This window comes from Sphaerodactylus townsendi, linkage group LG02 (assembly GCF_021028975.2).
Source record: "Sphaerodactylus townsendi isolate TG3544 linkage group LG02, MPM_Stown_v2.3, whole genome shotgun sequence".
Classification (NCBI taxonomy): Eukaryota; Metazoa; Chordata; class Lepidosauria; order Squamata; family Sphaerodactylidae; genus Sphaerodactylus; species Sphaerodactylus townsendi.
Window position 1 is genome coordinate 78,864,926 of NC_059426.1, and position 20,803 is coordinate 78,885,728.

General features: G+C 41.5%; 1 protein-coding gene across 5 annotated transcripts in view; it reads right to left on the bottom strand.

Annotated features, from left to right (window-relative positions):
* Window positions 1–20,803, bottom strand: part of CHID1 (chitinase domain containing 1) — a 132,888-nt gene that overhangs the window by 40,217 nt on the left and 71,868 nt on the right. For 4 of the 5 annotated variants that reach the window (XM_048486687.1, XM_048486688.1, XM_048486689.1 and 1 more), the window contains exons 9-10: window positions 10,933–11,034; window positions 9,594–9,749 (exon numbers count right to left, since the gene is read on the bottom strand). In XM_048486687.1, coding sequence (XP_048342644.1) covers window positions 9,594–9,749; window positions 10,933–11,034 — 258 coding nt within the window. The remainder of the gene's footprint in view (window positions 1–9,593; window positions 9,750–10,932; window positions 11,035–20,803) is intronic. The other variant, XR_007243675.1, reaches the window with a different exon arrangement.

The following is a 20,803-nucleotide window of genomic DNA, read 5'->3' on the forward strand; positions in this document are numbered from 1 at the left end:
AAGTGGAATTTAATTTCTGGCTTGGTTCCTACTATTTCCATGGACAGAACATTTTCAAAGGGCATCTGGGGTAGCAACAAGAGGTTAGAAAACCACACTCTGGTGACAGAAATATTCCGTAAATCCAAACGATGGTCTCATCAGTGCCACATCATAAAGTCTTTTGAAAATCCCTCAAAACTTGAAAAATAATCCTGACTTTGTTGGGAGAAATGAAACTGCTCTGGAGTGGGATGAAAGCAGGCCCCGCAGCACACAGAAAATCACACATCAACATTACCTGGGAACACTGAGGGGTGGTGATTGCAGAAATTAGTGTTGCATAATACTCTAGGAATGTCCCAAATCTCTATGGCAAAGAACAGAGACATTTAGAATGTCACATAGCACTATGGGATTACAAAATGTCAGTTTTCTTCCCTCTGTCCCCGCCCCCCCTCCCCCACTGTTCCATCATACAGCAGCAGCAGCCCAGGGGCAAGCGGTTCTCTCCATCTCCCAAACTAGCATGTGAATGCTCACTACATTGCAACCATCCAGTTGGTAGATCAGTTGTACTCAAATGAACAATATTTTTTAAATGTTAAGGCCTTTAATTAAGAAAAACTATTGTAAATTCTTCTGAATAAAAGATTTCCAATTATAACTTTTTATGTTAGTATTTTAATGCTTGTAAGCCTCATAAATCTTGTTTTATTACTATTAACTCTTCTAATGTGACAATTAAAATTGGCCAAATTTAGTAATTACTTTATGTTGGAAACTCATAAATAAAGACATCCTTTCCTTTCCTTTAGTGATATGGCTTCATTGACCAAAGTCAATGATGAAGATGTCAAAATAATTATTGGATGATCAAATCCAGAGCAATCTAATAATGAAAAGAAGCGGTCAAGTATGCTAAAGTAAATGTCAGAGTCTGAACAATGCTGTTTTCATCCTGGACAATATAAAGAAAATCTGACCTACCACAGGAATACAGACTGCAGCAATCAAAGTAACTAAAATGCTTTGCAGTTGATGTAGAAGGAATGCTAAAGATGTCAGATCAATAAAATACAGCAGCTACTGATTTGCACTCTGCAGGATGTCAATTTGATTGAAACTTTACAAGTTTTAAAGGTACCTGCACAGTAAGATACACCTTCAATGAATCCTCTGAACTTCAATGTAGGCAAAAATATCCTCAAAGTGCTCCCTTAATATTCAAAAGCTAGTAACCTACTACTAAATTCGATTACATTTTGCCTGTTCATTTCTTACCTTAAAAAGTCTGTGCTCTTAATGTATTCATACTATCCCAATAAGGAAAGAGAGTGTAGCAAGGAGAACAATAGGATCCCAATGCCGTAAACAAGGTACACAAATGGGAACCAATAAGGACTGAAAGTATGTGACTGGTCCTACATCACATAGGGAGTTTCCATAGCAGACTGGTGATTTGAACCTGGGTGTCCCAGACCAAACTCTGAAGCTGCAACCCCTGAACCACTCTTGCTTTCATAGAATGGCTGCTGTTGAATAGTAGCTAGCAGTCAGGCCTAGGTGAATCATGCAAGGCTGGCATCACCCATTAGTTGATGATGAAACTGGCCCAAAAGAGTCCTTCACCAAAGGCCAAAACAGACCTGGAAATGGCCCTCCCACTCTTCTTGCCTTTTACTGAGGTCATTTATACATTTGCATTCTTCCTTGCAGCAAGTTTACTGTTCCCTCTCTGAAGACTTTCATTTATTCATTTTTCTTAGCAGTGGCATAGGAGGTTAAGAGCTCGTGTATCTAATCTGGAGGAACCAGGTTTGATTCCCAGCTCTGCTGCCTGAGCTGTGGAGGCTTATCTGGGGAATTCAGATTAGCCTGTACACCCCCGCACACGCCAGCTGGGTGACCTTGGGCTAGTCACAGCTTCTTGGAGCTCTCTCAGCCCCACCTACCTCACAGGGTGTTTGTTGTGAGGGGGGAAGGGCTAGGAGATTGTAAGCCCTTTTGAGTCTCCTGCAGGAGAGAAAGGGGAGATATAAATCCAAACTCTTCTTCTTCTTCTACCATAGCCACCATGCCGCAAAGCAGAGAAGCTGCAGTTTTCAAAGGCTGGCAAAATGCAACCTTTCCATATGCTTCCCTTTCCCTCAGAAGCTACTGTGTTTCCCCGAATATAAGACAGTGTCTTATATTAATTTTTGCTCCCAAAGATGTGCTATGTCTTATTTTCAGGGGATGTCTTATTTTTCCTGTGTTCTGTTCGTCGGGCATGCTTCCAAACAAAAACTTTGCTACGTCTTACTTTCGGGGGATGCCTTATATTTCGCACTTCAGCAAAACCTCTACTATGTCTTATTTTTCGGGGATGTCTTATATTAGGGGAAACAGGGTAGGTTAATTAGAAAGTGTAACTCTTCTTCTGGGTTTTTTGACCCCACAAAGGAGGTGAGGAGATGATGGGCGGGCAAAATGCTGATTGGAGAGGAGGAAGCCTTGTCGTAGGAGGCGACTTTTTAAAAGATGTGGGCGTCAGCCGTGTCACAGAGATAAATGCCCAAAAGGTCTGGGAGAAAACAAGTCTACAATGCTGCAGTTGGCGTGCAACATGCATTGAGGGCTTCTGTTTCTTAAAGCTACATGTGCTTTTCTAATTATTTTGAAGTTTTTAACCCCACCTCATTTTTTTTTCATGATTTCAGATTTTCCTTCAAACCTGGGACATTTTTCAAGTATGTAAAATGACCCTGTGATAGAGTACATTCTGCCTCTCCCTAAGATCAACCAATGAAGGCTGACAGAATGTTAGTGAAAAACCACTGTAAAAAAGCAGCTGAGAGTTGACAGCTGGGGAGGGAGGGAGAATAAAGAGAATGTCTTACTGAGTGAAGTTGAGATCAGAAGTGCAACTGGGCCATACTGCGCCTGGTACGCACTCTGCGTTTTCTGCTCCCCCCACTTACCTTAGTTCAGCCTGAAAGTACAGGCTGGAAAAAGCTGCCTGTTCACTTGAGGCTGAAAATGGACAGGTGTTAACTACGCTTCCCAGGAGACCTTGGGGCTTGCAAGGTCTCCTGGGAAGTGTAGTTCCACCAGGCAATTTTCAGCCTCAAGTGAACAGGCTGCTTTTTCCAGCCTGCACTTTCAGGCTGAACTAAGGTAAGTGTGTGGTGGGGGCAGCGGAGGGATGGAGTTGTGGGGGAGTGCTGGGGGGGCGATTCCCCCCCCCCCGGCATGCTCCCGGTGCAAGGCGCACCCTCCTTCCCCCTGGTAGCTCTGCCTCTGGTTGAGGTGACAAGCAATCAAAATGGAAAGAAAAGTAAATTTGTAACACAAGATCCCAAAAGCTGGAATAGAGAAACCGGCCAAAAGTTCAAGTGAAAAGATTTATAACTTGCATGTTTTGTTCAAACCATAAATAAAAGTTAGCTCATTTGTTTAACGCTTTGGCTTCAGTATAAGGAAAAACACACACAAGTGAAAATCTTGGTCTATACATCTTTTAGGATAAAAATAAATGGTGGCAATGTGTGAATGGAACTGCATATGAGCCCCAATTTGCTGAAGCAAGGCAAAGGCAGGAACAGATCTACTCAAAACTCCTTTTGCAAAACTCCTTCTCTAAGCTTTCCTGTTGAATCCAGCCCAAAGCATAAACCAAGTTACAGCACATGCAACCCTTGATCATAATATGTGCTTCTGGGAGTTTTCTCAAGTTAATTTAAATGATCTTTAGTCCAAAAAAGAATAATTGGCTACAAAATTAATTTTAATATGTCCTCATATATATTGGGTGTAGCAATCATGAATCCTAATAAAGTAAACAAAAGAAACTTTTTCTTTTCTAAGCAACAAGCAATCTGATATTTTGATTACTTCATCATGCATATTAAAAGGTAGCAGTGCTGTGCACTTAACCAGTTTATCCACCAATGATTTGACTATAAATGCAACAGCCATAAATTATATTTTCACTCAGCAGAATAACAGACTTAATTACTAGATTATTTCAAGGATTGCGTAAGTGGATCAAAAACAACTTGTACAGTTCTACAGTCAATTGTACAACTTCGGATCAACAATCATGCAAGTACCATTTCAGAACTTGCACAATAAAACAATTTAATCAAGCCCCACTGACTAGAATTCAAATCTATCTTCTGTACAAGTGGGAAAAAACTTAATGTGTTGTTTTGGCTCCACATTTATTACGGATTTCAGATATACAGAACTTGGACTGTTCTGTAACCATTTAAAGGGTACTGTCCAACAGCAGCAGTAACTATTCTGTAAGCAAATACTCTCTTTGCTCCCCTGTGTTAAATGAACTAGAGGCTCATGTTTCACCAGTCAACCATTGAGTCTCAGTGAAAAAAACTCTGCATTAGTCATAACTCCAGCCTTTATACAATTTGCATTAAAGTCAGGGACGTAGGTATAGATTTTTAATGGGGGGGGGGTTCCACCTGCCCCTAGGGCATGGCCACACCTCCCCAAGCCCCGCCCCTGGCCTAGCGCTTATAAAAGCAGACTCTCCTGCCCTGCCCTCCCCTGCCCCTCCCCTCTGGAAAATGGAGCCCGGTGGCCGAAAAAACCTGAGTTTTTAGCGGCAGGCATGCGCTGATGCTGTGATGCTGGAATCCACCCCCAAACAGCATCACTTTCAATGGTGTTTAAACTAGAGAGCTCAAATTCTCCTTTTAAATCCACCTTAAAGGGAGAATCTGGGGTCCCTAGTTAAACAACATTGAAAGTGATGCTGTTTTGGGGTGGATTATGCCCCACCCTGAAACAGCATCACTTTCAGTGTGGCGTAGTGGTTAAGAGCAGGTGCATTCTAATCTGGAGGAACCGGGTTTGATTCCCTGCTCTGCCACTTGAGCTGTGGAGGCTTATCTGGGGAATTCAGATTAGCCTGTGCACTCCCACACACGCCAGCTGGGTGACCTTTGGCTAGTCACAGCTTTTCGGAGCTCTCTCAGCCTCACCCACCTCAGAGGGTGTTTGTTGTGAGAGAGCAAGGGCAAGGAGATTGTAAGCCTCTTTGAGTCTCCTACAGGAGAGAAAGGGGGGATATAAATCCAAACTCTTCTTCTTCTAAACTGAGGACCTCAGATTCTCCCTTTAAATCCATGCTGAAGGAGGTGGATTTAAAAGGAGAATCTTGGGAAATTTGGGGCGTGCCTGCTGTCAGGGGTGCAATTGTTAAGCTAGAAGCACCAAATTTTCAGGGTATCTTTAGGAGTCTCTCCTGATAATACATCCCAGGTTTGGTGAAGTTTGGTTTAGGGGGTCCAATGTTATGGACCCTCAAAGGTGTAGCTCCCATCTTCTATTAGCTCCCATTGGAAACAATGGAGGATGGGGGCACCCCCTTTGGGAGTCCATAACTTTGGATCCCCTGAACCAAACCTCACCAAACCCAGGTAGTATCATCAGGAGTGTCCCCCAAACAATCCCTGAAAGTTTGGTGCTACTAGCTAGCCCAAACAATGCGCCCCCTGCAGGCCAAAAACCAAAAAAGCACAAAAATGTTTTAAAAACCCACAAAAGGGGGGGCGGAGCTTCGGACATGAATGGGGGGGTTCAAACCCGAGACCCCCCCTTACCTACATCCATGATTAAAGTTAGGTAAATGCTATGTATAAATTATATTGCCAACGGTCATGTTGTATTTTCAGACTCTTTACGAGCAGGCTACATACCTAAACAAATACCCTGTTTCCCCGAATATAAGGCATCCCCAGAAAATAAGACGTAGTAGAGGTTTTGCTGAAGTGCTAAATATAAGGCATCCCCTGAAAGTAAGACGTAGCAAAGTTTTTGTTTGGAAGCATGCCCGACGAACAGAACACAGAAAAATAAGACATCCCCTGAAAATAAGACATAGCGCATCTTTGGGAGCAAAATTAATATAAGACACTGTCTTATTTTCGGGGAAACACGGTAGCAGAGAGAAAAAAAAATGTGGAAGCACAAACATACATGGGGAACACATAATGCTGAGACAAGTAAAACTGGTCTATTTGCACCAGGCAAGATACAACAGGGTTGTATGATCTGTGAAACAGAAGCTGCCTCAATCCACACTGGACTTCTGAAATGCATGTTTCTCCACCACTCCATCATATCAGTTTGATTCTGAAAAATGAGTGGCTACTTCTACCTAATAACAGTTTCCCATTTATTTTTTTAAAAAGAGGGCAGGTCAGATCCTATTTTGGTTCCTCATCTTCTGCCAGTGTTGATACAAGCCCCAGTCCACATATCTTTCCCGACAGCTGAAGTCTGCCTCTACGCTCACATGTGGACAGAGGACTGATTCATACAGAAGATTGTGTAAGCTTAGGAGGAGGAGGACTGAACTAAAAAAGCTTGCAACAGACAAGCATTATGCAGAAGCGTATTGAGGGGAAATAGCGCCAAAGGGCAACACCTCCTCTAGGTGCCCTACCACCTCCGTGCTCCCCCATGGGAGGGGGAAGGGGTGGGGCTCGGACTGAGTCCCACCCACCCCAGCCTCTGTGCAGGCCAGCTTTTGCACTCCCAGGCCCTGGGGACAGAAGGAGCTGGCCTGCAGAAAGGCGGGGGGCAACTGGAGGAGGTGTTGTTCCTTGGTTCCATTTCCCCTTGAGCCCCTTGGTCCAAGCCCTGCTCCCCTGCCTCTCTGTAGGCCGGCTCCTGCCATCCCCAGGGTCTGTGGAAGGAAAAAGCTGGCCTGCACAGAGGTTGTGGGCAGGGCTCAGTGGTGGTGGGTGACCTAGGGGGGCACCGTGGCCACCCCCTGCTGAGCCCCGCCATGTCTCCTTGCAGGGGGGTAGCGTGCGGCTGAGGCACATGCTGTTTCATCATGTGGGGGGCTTCTGGCGCCCCCTACATAATAGAAAGACGTGCGCCTGGGGACATGGGTGATCTCATGTCTCTATAGGCCATACGCCTCTGGTTGCATGTTTATAAAATACACAGCCAACAATTAGTTTCAATGTATTCTTAACTCCCCTATATGATCAGTAATTGCTATGACTGCAAACAAGTGCTATTTCCTCACTGGCTGATAATCAAAATAGCAAGTATAGAGTATGCCTTGATTAGGAACTTGTTTTTAACAAGGGTCTTAATAGGAACTGAACAAGGATTGAAGAGCCAGCAACACTGGCTCTGACTACCCACTCTCTTCTAAATAAGCCAAGAAACAGGCAAGATCCCTTGAATTTCCTCCTTCCCAATATGAACAAAGGCTCTTCCGAGTCACATGTGCAAACCATGCTACAGGCTAATGAAGTGACTGAGGTGCAAAATAAAGGGCAACCTCTATAAAAGTGTCAATGTTATTCTTACAGGCAGTGGATGGGTTAAAGATCCTTGTTCCAGTATCTTCCACTCGTAAAAGAGAAAACAGCAAAGCTGCAAAATAGGAGAGTGGATCACGAGCAACACGGAATAGGAAGAGCCTGGAAGCTGGAATGAGCCACCAGTTGCCTACTCCCATCCTGGACATGCCTTGGCTATTGCCCTAGACTTTATTGTTGAATTTAATATTCTTGAATCTATTGGAGTAAGATTCAAGGTTACAGAATTCAACGGCTACGTAAAACACAATGGTGAAGTACAGTTTGGTCCATGTCTTTCCCTTTGTAACTCAGAAGCAAGCAGCATTGTAATTAGCCATTTCTATGCAGGAGCAGGTCTCTGCCCATCCCCAGGCCTAGGCACTTCATAAAATCAGCAGAACCACCCCTGGAAAATAAGATAAAGGTGATTAACAAAATATGAGGCGAACTCGCACTTTTGAGGTTCTGAGAGTCCAACTACTGGACAGACCAGTCCTGCTACTGCAACAAAGAGCCACCCCATAAGTCATAGTAACAAAATCCTGATAGCCACAGCCATCTCATTTTCCCCACCCTTAATAGCTGTATTCAGTGCCTAAACATGCTTAACCTTATAAGACTGAAATCAGGAAGTGAATGAAAAAATAAGAGAATGCCACTCCACCTAACCAACTGCCCTCACCAAACCTAATTAATTATTATTTTTAAAACTGCCACTGCATCACATTATCTTTGAAGCCCCTTTCATTTATCTGTGCAAGTTGTGCCTGGAGCATGCACCCCTATCACCCCACTTTACATGCTACAGTGAATAAGTCACACTGAATGATTCCCTTGGGTACATCCCTAACACTCCTAAAAATGTCTCTTTTCCCAAATCCCAGAAGCCAGCCCTTTAACATGTTTCAATGGCATAATTTTCAGGTAGGATCTCACCTCTAGCCATTCTAGGTATCACTTTTTATTGCCTATTATTTACAGCATGGCATGCAGCCAGTAAAGCTCTCAGTGGAATTCTAAATCGGTACAGACTTTGGAAGACATCTTTGTCTTTGAATAATAGAATTCAGTGTCAAATATCTTAGGTCTCTCAACTAACAATTTATTACATCACATCTTCAGTGTATAAACTGATATAAAAGACTCTCAAGATTCTTTCAAAGGAGTTTGAAGCATAACTGGACAGGGGAAATGTATACAGACTGTTCTACTGAACAGTAAAAACTACAACAGTTTTGCTTTTTTAAAATTCCGCAATCAGGAAAAACAGCTTTGGGATACTTCATGTATGCCATCAGAACAACATGAAAATTAAGGACATAACTTTGTGTTTACATAATGCTGGTTTCAGAATTTTTATCAGACAGCTGTGATAAACCAGGTAGACAAAGCACAGATATTTCTAAGAGCAATCTTAAACTCAAAGATTCAGTAGTATATTGGCCCTGGTATTAAAGAGAACAGGTGTTCACAAGGTATGACTTCTAAGCCCATTCTACAATAAAAAACATTCTGGCCAATGAATTTTAATTAGTAGGTATGCTAGAAGTGCTCTAATACTCAGCTGAAAGTATCTAGATTTAAAGCTTCATTTCATACAATGCAAAAACAATTCTTCACATCCTCTACTGTTCCTCCATGCTGGGAGTGGAAAAGATTGAAGGATTCCACAGCATTTTTTTCTATGCTGGGCTTCCTTCCAAACTTACTCAGTTTGCATCTCTATTTACACATCACCCTGTGCATTTCATGGGTAGGCATACTAGATGAGGGGAGGCCAAAGGCTGTGCAGGGTGTCAAGGCAGAGAAGCTAGGAAACAGAAGCACAGTGGCTGAGGAAGTGGCAATGAAATAGTGGGACAAAAAGCAAGGCATTGAGAAAAGCTGGTTTGGCTGCACAGATTGGAAGTTGGGCCATGCAGAACCCTCACGGTGGAAAAAAGTGTCCAGAAGAGACATGAAGTGTCCAGAAGAGACATTGAAGAAGAGGGATTAAGAAGAAAAAAAGCTGAGCAAAAGCCTCAGGTAGAATCTATAAATATGAAAGACAATAGGAATGCTGGACAGGTAAGGAAGCTTTGGAAGACAAAGAACTTTGAAATACTAATAAGCTAAAGAAACCACAAGGCCAAAGAGCTTAGGTAGAGACAATGGAGGGGCTGGCTTTCATGGAGATTTAAAGCATCCAGACAAATCACTGGCTAAAAGCATTTAGTTATGTACTTATCTATGAAAATGAAAGATAATAATGATTTCAAAAAGCTAATTCTGTAGAAGCCTTGCCTGTTACCAATTACTGGTTCCCCAGAAGCACCAAGCGCTGAGTAGTCCATGCCATAAAAATTCAGCCCCAAAAGAATTTTACTTCTCCATTTTGATTCAGGATCCAGCATTTGAACACAGGCTCGCATCCAGGGCAGAGGAGCATTAGGGCCAGGCCTGATAACAACAAAGAAAATAAATCAGAAGTCAAAGAAGAGATTTCCAAAAAGAAAGGAAGAACAAAAAGACAACAGAACTTCTAATGAGTCTCCGTCCTAAGGAGATCTATAATTACCAAATCAAACTTCATTTTTTGATGGCCAGAAGATGTGAACATTCCTACATTGTATTGATCGGTCTTTAAATTCTCAAAATGATAATTTGAGTATGCATGATGTTTCAAATGTAAAGTATTGTTCACCACTGCCATTTTGCATGAGATTTTCAATAGCACATACTTCAGACATTCAGAATAAAGTGATTTAAGGGGGGCACAAAATCTTGCTGCATGTCTGGCATAGGTTGCTACTGCTGTAAATTGTTTCTTTTCTGTATATCCATCATTATGTGACAGCATCTTGACATCTGCTGGTTAAAAAAGTCAGAATGTAATGTATTTTATGCAATACAAAAGGAGGAAAATGTATAGATTCCTTGGACAAGCAACTGGGTTACTTTATCTTGTGTATACACTTCTACCTGACAGTAGTGATAACCAGTTACAAATATTTGCCCTTCTTGTTACAAAGGAAAGAAATGCTATTTTGGATGTATTGAACAACTGCCAGAGCTGTTTCAAAGCAAAGGAGGAGAGCAGCACACAAAGGCTTACTTTTCTATTGGCCCACGTACAGGCACAATACTGGACGGGGGGGGGGGGGCAGTTAGGTGCCTGTTGATCCAAGTGAAAATGCAAACAAAAATGTAGTATACACAAGCCAAAGGGGAAAAGAAGGTAACCTGCTTACTGTGCATTCTGAAGATGTTTATGTTGCTTTAACTTATCTAGTGGCCCTAACCTGGAAATATTTATCTTCTGATTAAATCCATTAAAGTTGGCAGCACTAGTATTTTTGCTAAGAATTAGTTCTCTACAGTGGCAACAGAAATGGCCATTCGAAGTTGGCAATTAAACAGCAAAATCACTATCTTGCCACCACTACCTAGAACAGACTGCATTCACAATTTGACAATTTAGCAGAATGCCTTCACATTTTTAATCTCAGTTTTAATCCCTAATCATCCTATTACCTCCAAAGGACAATTAGGAGCTGAGTGGGGTCCAAGTATGCTCACTGATGTCATAATTGCACCTCTGTAGTACAGTTCAATAAGCTTTGTTTTCTGCTCGTTTCCTTACCGTTGTGGTGTTGAATAATCATATGTCATTAGGCTGAAGCTGTCCACGATTGGTGCCAGCTGATCAAATTCTTTCTTGGTGAACATTCCCAACTGGTTGGTTCTTTTATAAAGAAAGAAAAGAGAGAGAGACCATTCCATTATCGGTTTGAAATCCCCATATTTGGTTCTTAGAAGAATCAGAGACTCTGCTCTTGGATTTGAAGTATACATGTCTTCAATGAAGTCATTATTCCCTTGCAATATTTAAAAAAGCAGGATTATGACAGAACTCAACCTATAAATGTTGATAATGATGCCACAAGATCAGACTATGAGATCATAAGAGATGCATCATTAAAATTCTCCAAGTACAATAGCGAATTATCATCATCATTATTATACATAATATAATGTACAATAAAAGCAGCAGTGGCGTAGGAGGTTCAGAGCTCGTGTATCTAATCTGGAGGAACCGGGTTTGATTCCCAGCTCTGCCGCCTGAGCTGTGGAGGCTTATTTGGGGAATTCAGATTAGCCTGCACACTCCCACACACGCTAGCTGGGTGACCTTGGGCTAGTCACAACTTCTCGGAGCTCTCTCAGCCCCACCTACCTCACATGGTGTTTGTTGTGAGGGGGGAAGGGCAAGGAGATTGTAAGCCCCTTTGAGTCTCCTGCAGGAGAGAAAGGGGGGATATAAATCCAAACTCTTCTTCTTCTCTTCTTAAATGGTACCCAGTTAACCACAATGCTGGCTGATTCACTTGGGTGGATGCTGAGTACAAGTTTGTTAACTAGCATATTTGGTTAACTGGCAATCCCAGTTCTGTGAGAATGTCAGGTGACAGAAGTTTTACCATCTACAAACTTTATATTGACAGAGCTTACAATATGATTTCAAATTCCATTTACCTCATTCTTTCCCAAAGACTCATGGTAGATCAACATCAAACCACATAACAGATATGACTTTTAAAATTTACAAATAGTGAGCTAAGCTCCATTAACAGAGTGGAACATTCCTGTTGCCAATAATACCTCATGAAATGCGGCCTCCAGAATACAGGGAACCTTCAGTACTAGGAACAATGTGGGGTTCTCTGTGAAGGGGGGGTTGGTACGAATCCACACACACGCTTTTGCCAAAAGTGTCCTTCAACAATAAAAAATCTAGTGTCTAGATCAAGGGACGTAATAGTACCACTCTACTCTGCATTGGTCAGATCTCACCTGAAATACTGTGTCCAGTTCTGGGCAACACAATTCAAGAAGGATAATGACAAGCTGGAAAGAGTCCAGGAAAAGGCAACCAAAAGGGTAAAAGGTTTGGATTCCATGTCCTATGAGGAGCAGCTAAGGGAGTTGGGTATGTTTAGTCTGGAGAAGAGAAGGTTAAGGGGTGACATGATAGCCATGTTTAAATATTTGAAGGGATGCCATGTTGAAGATGGAACAAGTTCTCTGCTGCTCCAGAGACTTTAACAAGGAGTAATGGTGTTACCAGACCATCCCATGGTGTGCTGGGGGAACCATGCTTTTAAGACAGCAGTGTCTCTACTCATCCTGCAAACCCTTGGGGTGCCTAGCAGTGCAGTGCCAAAATAGGGAGCCCATTTTCTGCATTGGCTAGTGTACCCACAAGGACACAGTAAAAGCTTATATGGACTTGTCCTCGCCAAATCAGCCATGCATAATGCCTTTCTCACACCCTTCCTGAAGGGATTCAGAAAACACAATACCCCTGCCCTGAAGAGTATTCTCATCTCCAGCCCTGCAAAGACAAAGGACTTGTTAATGTTTTTTGCCCAAAGTGTTCCAACCAGTACTGTATTAACCCAAAAACCTCTTCCTCTGACTAATCTATCACTGATGACCCCCCTCATTTGCATTGTCACTGTTCTATAGCTATAATCCCATCTGTTTCAGGCACTTCCTTTCAGGCACTTCCAAGCTTAGCCCATCAAGCTAATGCCAACTCATTAGATTAACAACCCAGCACATCAAGGTTGATGTTCATCTTTTGTCTTTCCTTAGAAAGATAGGACTCCACTTTATCCTGGGAGATTAAGGACACTCTGCATAACCCTGAGGGTCCCTTTTTCTCTATAAGAAGCTCCCTCACCCAACTCTCAGTGTTCAGTGTATCTGGACCACTGGTATGGCCACACTGTTCCACCCAGTACTTCTGAGCCAGCACACAGTTCAGTTGCTGCTGCATGCCACCTGCTTTCTAGCCTGTTTCCTTGGAGCCCAGTGCAGGTCATTGGCCTCTGCTTCACAGACCCAAAGCCACTTCAGGATCTGGTACAATATCACCCCTAAGAATTCCCCCAATTCCTCCGCTATTCTCAACCTATCCCCACGAAACACTGCTTATATCACAGACTGTGTGTGTGTTCTGATGCTTTGGATATTGTGTGCTTTTGTATCCCTATTATCCCTAAATAAATTTGTTAAACTTTATTTTGCACTCCTGCAGAATTTCTTGCAAAAGCTGATCTTGGTATACACAAGCAACAAAGACCCTGAACTTTCCTGACTTTTTGCTAAGCCAAGTATCTGCTCTTGCTAATTCCCTACTCTAAAAGGGAGAGGCTCCCACCATTTCTGGTAACAATAGGTTCAAGGTACAGAAAATGAGATTTCACCTAAACATTAGGAATAACTTCCTGACAGTAAGGGCTGTTCGACAGTGAAATACACTGCCTTGGAGGGTGGTGGAGTATCCTTCTTTGGAGGTTTTTAAACAGAGGTTAGGTGACCATCTGTCAGGAGTGTTTTGATTGTGTATTTCTGAATGGCAGCGGGTTGGACTCAACAAACCTTATGGTCTCTTCCAACTCTAGGATTCTATGATTTGTCCATGATTTTGAGAAGATTTATACAAAGTGGCCACGTGATTTGTGTTGTTTGTGACAAATAATATACGATGGAAATTACTTGCTTTCTATGAGGAAGGTCATAATCTAATTTTGCATGTGAAACCAAACAGTTCTTAATCTTCACAACTGCAGAAGAAAGTGACTTGGAGAAAAGTCACAGCAATTTCAATAGAATCCATTTTCCATGTACACATATTGCCAGAACATTTCCAATATTAAAAAGATATGCAACTTGAAATTTAGTATTTAAAAAAGAAAATATTAATTGAACTGGTTATATTCAAGATATTATGAGGAAAATGTAACAAAACTGAAAGCAAGCAAAGCAACAGTTTTTCCACTGAATATAGGAGCAACCTGAAACGTGGATCAAATTAAACTGATAGAAAACACATTGGGAGCATTTGGGTTTGCATAAATGCATTTAGATTTTTTGCTTCATTCAACACTGAGATCTCTAACTAAGCAGCTATAAAAATAAATCTACCCTTGAAGTGTTCTATTATTACATTATCCTTCTTTACAGCCAGGCACCAGAGCTGCTTGAGTTATGAAACTCTATTTGAAAAAGCAGAAGATAAGTTTAAAATATTGAACCAATTATTTTTTTCTTACATAATAGATCATTTGAGATGGATAGATATGTGGCCTACATCTTTTTAGCAACTGCATAAAGAATGTTAAGCCGTATCTTGATAATGACCTTTAAATGTATTGCCCAAAAGGCTGGGGTCTGCCATTTTTAGAGTGGGGGAATTAGCGAAGGCAGATCTTGCTTAATGAGTCTGGGTAACCTCAAGATCTTTGTTGCTAAATTTTACAGAGATAGGTTTTCACAAGAAATACACAGGAGAACTTTGTAAAAGTTTAACAAGTTTTAATAAGAAAAGTAAAATAATAAAGATACAAGCACACAAATGGTCAAAACACACAGAGAAATCACACAGTCCTAGGATATAGTGTTGAAGGTAGAAGTTTGGAAAAGCAAGGGATTGGGGCGGGGGGAAGGCTATCATTACCTGTTCCTGAAGAGGGGGACCAGAAAAGCAGAGACCAGTGCCTGCTCTGGGATACAAGGAAGCAGGGTGGCAAAGCAGGTGACACACAGTGCAACTGAACCAAAGGCTATTCAGAAGTACTAGACACTGAGTGCTGGGTGGATGGTTATTTTATTGGGAAGATCAGATTCTCAAGCCATACTAAGAAAGCTTAATCTTCCTGGACAAGGTGGATACTTAAAATTAATGTTACACAATTTGACTTAATGTTCTAAATCTGGAAGTGCCCGGAGATATGGCAAAGTTGACTTAATCACAACTTTAAGACAAAGGTGATGTAAATGAAGGTGGTCTTTGGGAATGGTTAATCAGAGATTAGAAATAAGATTAGTATTGCTGGCAGGAACTTTTTGATGGAATTATATTAGCATGTTCTTTGTTTCGTGGAGGTGTGTAGACCAAGGCGAGAGATGGGAACTGACTTTCTCAAGCTGGAGTATTGTCTCTTCCTAACCTCTTTAGGAAAGGAGAGGCAAGTTGCATTTAAAAGGCTGGTGTTAGCAAGGGAAAGTCCTGGCATTGACACTGAGCCAATGCAGAGAATGGACACCTCATCTTGGCATGGCACTGCTAGACAACTCTGCAAGATTGGCAAAATGAGCAGGAACACACACTTTTAAAGCAGAACACCTCCCTCCCACATGGTTCAGTCTAGTAACAAATGTGGAAGCTGGATTTTTCTCTCCACTATTCCAGTAACAACAGGTATTAAAGACTGGTTTAAGATGCTACCAATGCAATGATAATGTGTAAAATATACGAATTGCATCTCAGCATGAAAATACCCTTAAAAAATAAGCAAAAACCCCACCCCTCCAAGATTCACTAATCTTCCAGGGGCTTGAGCAGGCTGATTTCTTCCTATTCCCTTTAATAGAAATTAAGCAGTCTCAACATTCCATCCCTTCTGGAGTATTTTCCATTCCCATCAAACTGGTTTTTAGGGATTTATTTATAGAGTATTAATTTACAAAGTCATTTTTTTTTCAAACCGAAGGAGATCCCAAGTAGGTAGAGAACCCATCTTGTCTGCAAGTATCACAGTGTGCTTTTATAATTAGTTCAATTAATTACCAGCCAAATTACTATTAAAGTGATACAATCAGGAGCCTCACAAGGAATTAATGGAAGAAGAATTACCCCCTGGTCCCTCTCCCAGACAATTCACAAAGCCTCTCCTGCGTTTTTGTCCAGAATCTTGGAAAATCAAGCTATTGATTTTGCAGCCAGGCAGATTTTTCATGGAAAACAACATGGTACTCCCCGCAACCATGTTTGGGTGTCAGAGGGCACATACCACAGTCTCTCAACACTGTCCTCCTGATTTAAATTTACATTGACCCCATTTTCTATAATATAATTAGACATGATATCAACTGTGGGTAATAAAAGGGCAAAAGGCTTCAATTACTGCTATTGCACATTCCTTTCCAGGTGGTGTATGGAAAAACAACCAGCTAACCAAGTCTTTATTGGCATATATGCTATTGGATATGTATCACAAGTAAAAATGCTTTGTAGTGTTGAGCTGCAAAATCTGACCATTTTTTGCTACACTAGTCCTAAATACAGTATTGGGAGTTGCCGGTTTACCCTCATTGATTTCAGGAGGGATAAAGCTAGAAGTACTACAATGGGCACTGAGGTGCTGCTGATGGTACCTCCCCCCAAGGTGGTGGCATATAGGAGGGCTTTCTCTGTGATGGTCCCCAAGATCTGGAATAGTCTCCCCTCGGATATTCATCATGCGCCTATCCTTTATGAATGTTTTAAAAAATAAAAATGGAAAAGTTACAGAAATCAGAAGAAATTACTACGTATGTACACATTCATAATGAAAATGCCAATATTTTAAATCCAAATTTTCCCCTTTAATGGGTTCATGAATGTGATAAGTTATCCCAACAGAAGCGTAGTGAGGAAGACACATTATTCTGTTACAGCAAAAAAAATCAACAGTCCTAGGACACCTTAAAATACAGTGGAACTTTGGTTATCGTTGCCTTCAGTTTTCATCTGTTTTGGTTTTCGTCGGGTTTTTTCAATAAAAAGTTGCCTTGGTTTTCATTCATCGCCTCAGTTTTCATCGGCGTGCACATACTAATTTTGCGACAAAAACCGGCAACCCCCTGCTGATTCATTGCTTGCTAATGGGAGCATCAGATTTCATTGGTTTCGGTTTTCATTGAGATTTCCCAGATGAATTGCCAAAGAAAACTGAGGTTCCACTGTATACATATTCAGGTATAAGATCTAATTGAAAAGTCTAAGCTAAAACTCAATCCCTTAGGTTTTTCAGTTGATTTTGGATGAGTTTATTCTTGTTTTTCTTTTACAAGATTTAAAAGACCAGAACCCATTTCATCAGATGTATATTTCCCATTAAATTACCGTATATACTCGCGTATAAGTCGACACACATATAAGTCAAGGCACCTAATTTTACCACAAAAAACTGGGAAAACTTATTGACTTGTGTATAAGTCGAGGGAGGGAAAAGCAGCAGCTACTGGTAAATTTCAAAAATAAAAATAGATACCAATAAAATTACATTAATTAAGGCATCAGTAGGTTGAATGTTTTTGAATATTTATTTCAAATAAAAACAGTAAACTAGCTCTGTAAGTGGAAAAGAGGGTCAACAAGAACAATATGGTCTCAACCGTAACTTTAAAAGTACAAAAACCTTAGCTCAATCAGCAACCAAGCTAAAACACATGAGTTAAAATCCTCCAAAACTGGATTTTTGGTCAGGGGAGGAATGTTTATGTTAGCAGTACCAACATTTCACAGTATCTTTGGGAGATCCTGATGATACCACCCAGGTTTGGTGAAGTTTGGTTCAGGGGGTCCAAAGTTATGGACCCTCAAAAGGGCAGCCCCATCTACTATTAGCTCCCATTGGAAACAGTGGGGGATGGGGCACCCGCTTTGGGGGTCCATAACTTTGAACCCCCTGAACTAAAATTTACCAAAATTGGGTGGTATCATTAGGAGAGTCTCTTGAAAAATCCCTGAAATTTTGGTGCCGTTAGCCTAAATATTGCGCCCCCTGGCAGCTGACAAAATAAAAACCCTACAATATTTTTAAAAATACAACTCACTCGCATATAAGTTAAGGGGGGCTTTTTCAGCACAAAAATGTACTGGAAAATTCTACTTATATGCGAGTATATATGGTAGGCATTACTATAAAAAATGTAAGATTATTCCAATTACAAATATATTGGGCAGGAGAAAGGGGGGCACCATTCAGAGCAAAGGTATTTTACTATCTTTAACCTAATATCTAGGATGGGGAGTAACATACACAACCTCAATTAATATGAATTTTGCTTTCTTGCTGCACAAAAATCACAGCAATTCATAATACATAATTCCAGCAATTATTTAATTCTGATGTATGCTGCAGCTACCTCATATTCCAAGAACCAATAATTTACTTGTCATGTTTAAGAAGCAGCCCCTTTTCCTGACAGAAGTTCAAGCACACATTAAAAGCAATCATCCTTTCTAGGACCCACTTGCACCCATCAGTCTTCACAGCAGTTATCTGGCATTTGTTACACATTTAAATTGCAAACACTATATGAATAAAATGAAGGGCATTTGTTATGTCACAGTAACTTAGGCGTCTAGAGGCAAAACAGTTTCTTTCCCCAAAGTTGGCAAGCTTTACTTGCAGGAAATATATTTTCATCACTTCAATGGGGAGAAGGAATATAATTCCCTTTTATCACATACTGTGTTTTACTGTACATTATATCATTTCACATAGTTTAAAGATAGATAGCATTTTAATAAAACTGGAATGCAACATTTCACCCCAGCAAAATGACTTATTTGAGCAGCTTGTAACCTAAGTAACTCTCCCCCACATACTGTATTATTAATTACAGTAATTATTTGGAGTACAACCATAAACTTTAGAGCCCTCCACTCCAATAACTGAAAATGTGAATTTTTCTCAATAACACTCATCAGATGAATTATTTCATTTATTCAGTTTTTACCCCACCCTTTCCTGACAAGGCGGCTCAGGATGGCTTCCAGTTAAAGGAACAACAATCAAATCTATCAATACATTAAAACTGCAATTAATACAACTTAATAACACCAAAACAACAAGAGACCCAATCATAAAGGATGGGGAAAAGTTAATAGGAAATAGGAAAAAAAACAGTAATAAGTAGAGGGGAAACTAGAAAGAAAGGGATGGAGGCCAGCAAGATAGAATCAGATGTTGTCCTCAACCATAGACATGGTGGAGCATGTCAGTCTTGCAGGCCCTGTGGAATTGCATCAGGTCCCTCAGAGTCCAGATCATACTTGAAAGAGAGTTCCACCAGGCTGCAGCCAGAGCCAAAATGGCTCTGACTCTGTGGACAGTTGGATGATGTTTGGATTAGGGTCTCCTAGTAAGTTACCTCCTGATCAGCGAGGCACTCTTTGTGGAATGTGTCAGGAGAGGTGATCCTGCAGATGCAAACGGTCCCAGATGGCTAAGGGCTTTAAAGGACAGTACCAAAACCTTGAAACTGATTTGGTACTCCACCTGGAGCCAGTGCAGCTGGAAGAGAACTTGTTAAATATGTGCCCACTACAGTGTCTCTGTAAGGATCCATGCCATCACATTCTGGACCACCTGGAGTTTTTGAAGGAGTCCGAAGGGTAGCCCTGCATAGAATACATTACAACAGACTTACCTGGAGGTCACCATTGTGTAGATAACAGTGGCTAGGTCTGGGAGAGATGGGTAGGGGGACAATTGTCAGATCTGGCAAAGGTGGAAAAATGCTATCCTGGCAACATTGGTGACCTGCACCTCCATAGATTAAAAGTCATCCAGAGTTACCCCCAAACTCTTGACAGATGGTACAGGTATCAACTGCACCCCATCAAGACTGGGAAGTTGGTTTAAAAAACCTGGGTCTCTACGAGCCAACCATAGGATTTCTGCTTCAATGGATTCAATTTTAGCCAACTGTTTCACTTTGCCATGACCTCCAGACAATTGGCCAATGTATACATGGCAGTTTTCGGTCAGCCGTATATCAACAGGTATAGCTGGGTATCATCAGCATATTGATGGCAACTCAGCCCCAAATGCTGGAATAGCTGGGAAGAGGGGACACACTGGGGAGAGGATTGGCCCCTGAGGGACTCTGCACACTAAAGAGTGTCACGATTACATCCTCTCCACTTGTGCTACCCTGTGTTCCTGATCTTGGATAAAAGAGACTAGTCGCTGCAAGAATGCTTTGCATACACAAATATTGGCAAGATGGTGGGCCAAAAGTCTGTGGTTGACCATGCTGAAAGCTGCTGTCAGATCAAGCAATAGCAGTAGCACTGACCTGCCTTGATCTAGCTGTTTGTGGAGGTTGTCTATAAGGGTAACCAGCACAGTCTCTATCCTGTGGCCAGGTCAGAATCCGGACTGAAATGAGTTCAGAGCTGAGTCCTCCAGGAAAATCTGGAGCTGCTCTGCTGCCACTCCCTCAGTTGCTGTACCCAGGAATGAAAAATCTGACACAGAGTAGAAACTGGATGGATCTGTAAGATTTAAAAGTGAGTTTTTAAGGAGCACCTTTATCACCACTTCTTTCAAACCCGCTGAGAGCACCCCCAAACTGAAGGACAGATTGATAATGCTCATGGGAAGGGCAATATCCCTTCATCATTGGCTTTCACCAGTCATGATGGGCATGGGTCCAAGGGGCAAGTGGTAGGCTTCATAGCTGCCAAAGTCCTGTCTCCTTGGGCCCAGGAGAGTTGACCTAACTGGTTCAAAATAGGACCTGAAGGCCTCCAGTTAACTTAACTGCATCAACAATGACGAGGAGGTCCTGGTGGAATGACAAGATTTTATTCACAAAAAAGCTTGCAAAACCCTCACAGCTAATAACTGAATCCCTTAGAAGAAGAGTTTGGATTTATAGCCCATTTT